The following is a 4,504-nucleotide window of genomic DNA, read 5'->3' on the forward strand; positions in this document are numbered from 1 at the left end:
TGTAGTTGCAGATCAAAGGTGTTTATTTAGGTCTGTTTTGCACAGGTTCACAAGGGATGATTTCATACAAAACTGCATAAAGTCATTTGGAAAAAATACTTTCAAATGTGCTTAACAGAGTCTGTCCTTTCTTTCATTTTAATGTTGAGCTTATAAAAAAAAAAATCTACTTTTTTTCAAATGGGTTTTACAAAAAAATATTTAGAGTGTTGAAGTGCAAATCTATGCAAACAGTAAAAACACTGCTGGTAATCTGTAGTCCAGTAAACAGGACTGAATGGTCCAATGAGACACAGGGCTCTGAGCAGAACATGATCTGGGGCTTAGGCCTTCTCATAGGTGCGGACAGCTTGGACATCACCAAAGCATAGAGTCTAAAAGGAAAAGAAGACAGAAAGAACGAAAGGTTCAAAAGCTTGTATCATCAAAGAAACATTAAGCATATTTTTGAAGTAAGTCATTGATTATATGCAGACATCCTTCAATGTATTTTTTATAACCATGCTGATTTATTTATCACAGCATTTACTGGAGCACCACTTCACAGCAAATTAATGACATCTTCAAAGCAGTAAAAAAAAAAATATGAATGAATCCTAATTTTTCATGCATGCACAAAGTGAAATATATATAACTGCCAAGTATTTAAAAGTTCAACTAAAATTATAACAATCATTGTGTTTCTCATCAGATTCATTCATTTTATGCAGAACATCACAAAGACAGTGAGCAACAAAAAGACTGTTCTTCCTGTTCCATGACCGGTGGGAACTGACAAAGTTCCATTGTGTAAGATCCCAACTAACTTATCTAGTAACGGGACACTGAGATCCTTTCTTTGGCTGTGAAAGACTCAGGAATGTATAGTAATGGATATTTGTTAAATCAGAAAAGATCCACAGAGGTAGGATTTAGGTTGAAAACAGAATGTGTGTACTTAAACAGCAGTATAGAGGCCGTAAAAATAACTTACCATGACCATTTTGCCATCTTTAATCTCTCTGGTAAACTTGGTCTCCTTGCCGTCCCATTTCTGGACATGAACAAGTTTGTCACCATCAAGAGTCACCGTAGACTAAAAAACAAAAAGCACATTTTCTTTGTTAAAATACACGTTTATTCTTTATTTGGTACAAGCAAATTCATTCATTCATCCATACTTCTTTTTTTAATGAGCTGTGCTTAATCCATTGCAGGATTGTGGCAAGTTTCAATCTCCAGCAGCAGCTCCAAGCACAAGGCTGGCACCGCCTGTAGACTGGATGACAAGGCATTGCAGTGCACACACGCACACTCGCTCTTCATGGACCAAGTTGGAGACGTAAAGGTAAATAAATGCTTCATATAACTATAATTAATTCTCTATGTATTATATATGTAAAAGGTTCATTTAAGTAAAAATGAAAATGAGTGGTATAAACTATGTTAGCTTCGCAAACTAGCATAATGGCCTCTTCTGTTTTGTAAAATGCCTTATGCTGTTATGTTACACCATTCTTCTTTGATATGAAATTGCATTTTGATACCATCGGTTCCTTTGTTCTTTTTAACTTTAAGATAAAATGTTACAAAATGTCTCTATGTGTTCTATACTCATTATTTATTGTACAAACAACCTAGATCCAGCAGACAAACTCCCATTTGCTAAAAAAGCACGTGTGTAAATACAAACAATCTTTTATTTTATATAACACTTGTCTTTAAATAACATCATCCAATGACAACTTACAAAGACTAAACTATAGTTTAGTTTGCATATATTTTTGCATTTGTATCACCTGCAGATAGCCTTGCTTGGGACTCTTCAAGCAGTTTTAAAGTGTGCATTCCTACATTATATATAAACTAAGAAACAATCACCCTAATGTAAAAGGCAAGAGCAATGATGTACATCATCATTAGCAATCAAAAAGTTTTGAGATTCGTGCTTTTTTGTTTTTTGCCGCACGTTCCAAGTCAGAAACGCGCAATATAACTGTAAAGAAGTATTATTATTAATGTAAAATTATAGTTTTGTTAAAGTTCCAAACATCAAACTAAAGCACTTTTTAAAGGTGCGGTATTATGACATATGTCTGGTTATTTAATATAATGTTCTCGTTAAAAGTCACAATGTCAAATCCCACAAAGAAGCATGTACCAGTGTCGCTTTAACACCTGGAAATCTATTACCGCTGAAAGAAAAAAAAAAACAAAAAAAAAACATGCGTGTTGATCAGAGTTAATATCACTGGAAAAAAATACCCTTTGATGTCCTCATCAAAATACAAATTTAGCTATTCATTCGCTGACTGGTTCTTTCAGATGCTATGAATGTATCTTTGTGTGCCAAAGCTGCCGCTGCAAGTATAAAGTTCAACGACTTGATTTCATCGCCCGGGGCGGTGTGGTGGAGCGGCGATTACTTACTTTACAGTGCCTGTCGTCTGGGGTGTTCTCGTCAAACTCATCCCCCAATTTAAAGGAGATCTCCGTGTTCTTAAAGGTGCTCTGAGTCTTAATCACAACTTTGTCTCCTTCCTGGCTAATAATGACTGTTGGCTTTGTAACGTTTCCGACTTGCCTGGTTGCAAAGCCCACACCTGTCATTAAAACAGAAAAAAAGAGTTAGATTCTTGTTTATCACTCGCTTACAGGGAAATGTGCTGTACTTAAAGCCTTCAACGATCTACAAACTTACAAAGCATCGCTCTTCGCAAAACCTCGGCATGCACCAGATAACATTAAAATGAATGTATTGAGGTTAAAGAAACGCAAGTAACGCTCTATCAAATATGCATGTAAGCTGTACTAATTTAAATGATTCGTTGTGCTCAATCTAAATTGATTTTGTCAAAAAAGTTCTATATTCTGTAAACGTACACACTATAAGGATTACTATGTTTATTCTTAGATAGACAGACAGACGCAGATATTTACGAGGGCTCGCAGGGGGGTCGAGAATACTTTTATTGTATCATACTTTTCGGACCCCGTTCATTGGTTTTTGTCCCTCTCATTTTAACGTGGGTGACACCGGTTTCCAAAGAGACCCGCGTAGTACCTGGAATCGCTACCGAGACTGAATATGGCTCACTTTGACACTCTAATAAAGAAAAAAAAATCATGCCCCAAATGTTTATGGAAGCAGTTTTCGCATGCTCTATTACCGAGTTGAACTACTGCCGTGCCTTAACCGCAACAGGATTTGCAATGGCTAGCAACATAAATTATCCAGCCTTGCATCTATCCATCCATACATTTGAGGGCCCACGTAATCCAATAAGCAACATTTGTAAGAAAATGTAAAAAGCATATGTATATGCATTGGTATACGTATATTTGCATGCACAAAACAGGTCAACTATATCCTCTTACGCTTTACTATATTTAGCCGCACGTAGTCACATTACACATCAGTATGAAAACGTGTAATGTTCTAAATTGCCCAATCTCAATTTTTATATGCAACATCTTGCGATTTTTGTGAAACATGTAATTGCAGCCACTAATTCCATACACCTTATTTTTCCAAGTAAGTTTTTTTTTCAGCTTACCGAGTGCTTTCATGTACTCATCAAAATTCTGACTGTCAATCAGTTTCCAGGTGCTGCAAAACGCATCAACCATGTTGTGATTGTAAAAAAAAATCAAACCAAACAAGATTAAAAAAGAAATGAGAATTGAAAAGAAAACAAATCCAGGAATAGATGGAAGCGGAGAATGATGGAAGAGCTCGATTCTGCCAGAACCCTGTGCAGCCCGAATAATTACCAAGCCGACATTAATACCCGACCTAGTGGGCGGTGCTGCTATCGCTAAACAAAACGATTGGTCAGTTGTGAACAGGCTGCTCCGAAATCATTGGTTCTGGAACATGAGGCGAACGGAGCGTTGGCAAGTTCACTATGAAAATAACGGGACCTGGCACTTTCTAATGATTACCGTTAAGAATGATACAATATACAAAATGCCAGTTCTTTCAATCTGTATTTGATTATCCCTTATATAAAGAAAGATCCTGTAAAAGAAATAAAAACGGGAGTAGGGAGTGCTCATTAAGTTGCTGGGTAATTCAATATTCAGTTCAAATGTTGATATATGAAAATATGTTCGGTAAAGGACCTACTTCGGAAACAAATGCTTAAATCGCGTAGAAACACCCAAATGTTTTAAACAGTAAACGCTTTATTTGGCGTTTATAGTGTCAAAAAATCTTTAACCCTGCAACTGAAACCAGATATGGCTTACTGTGAATACTGAAGTAGTTTAATTTTTTTTTTCACACTCCACATTAAAAATGTAATGTGTTATCTAAGCTGCAGTGCAGGTATTCAGTGAATAAAATTCCGACGCGTGTATCGTGCGACATCTAGTGGCCCAATAAGAATATCGCAGGACAGCTCTTCCACTGCCCTCTTGTGACTGAGTTCATATAAAATGCTTTAATTTTCAGAACCGACTGGACAGTATCGTGTCAGCATCGTACGCAAGACAGCTTTGGTTTTGATTAACATATTGAGCT

General features: G+C 36.4%; 1 protein-coding gene across 1 annotated transcript; it reads right to left on the reverse strand.

Moving 5' to 3' along the window:
* fabp7b (fatty acid binding protein 7, brain, b) lies at nucleotides 1-3,748 on the reverse strand. Its single transcript, XM_039748411.1, has 4 exons — nucleotides 3,537-3,748; nucleotides 2,410-2,582; nucleotides 974-1,075; nucleotides 1-374 (listed from the first exon to the last, which is right to left on the reverse strand). Exons 1-4 carry the CDS (start codon nucleotides 3,607-3,609, stop codon nucleotides 324-326), a joined length of 399 nt encoding a protein of 132 aa, XP_039604345.1. The 5' UTR covers nucleotides 3,610-3,748; the 3' UTR covers nucleotides 1-323.
* Nucleotides 3,749-4,504: the final 756 nt, after the last annotated feature.

This window comes from Polypterus senegalus, chromosome 3, assembly GCF_016835505.1.
Source record: "Polypterus senegalus isolate Bchr_013 chromosome 3, ASM1683550v1, whole genome shotgun sequence".
NCBI lineage: Eukaryota > Metazoa > Chordata > Cladistia > Polypteriformes > Polypteridae > Polypterus > Polypterus senegalus.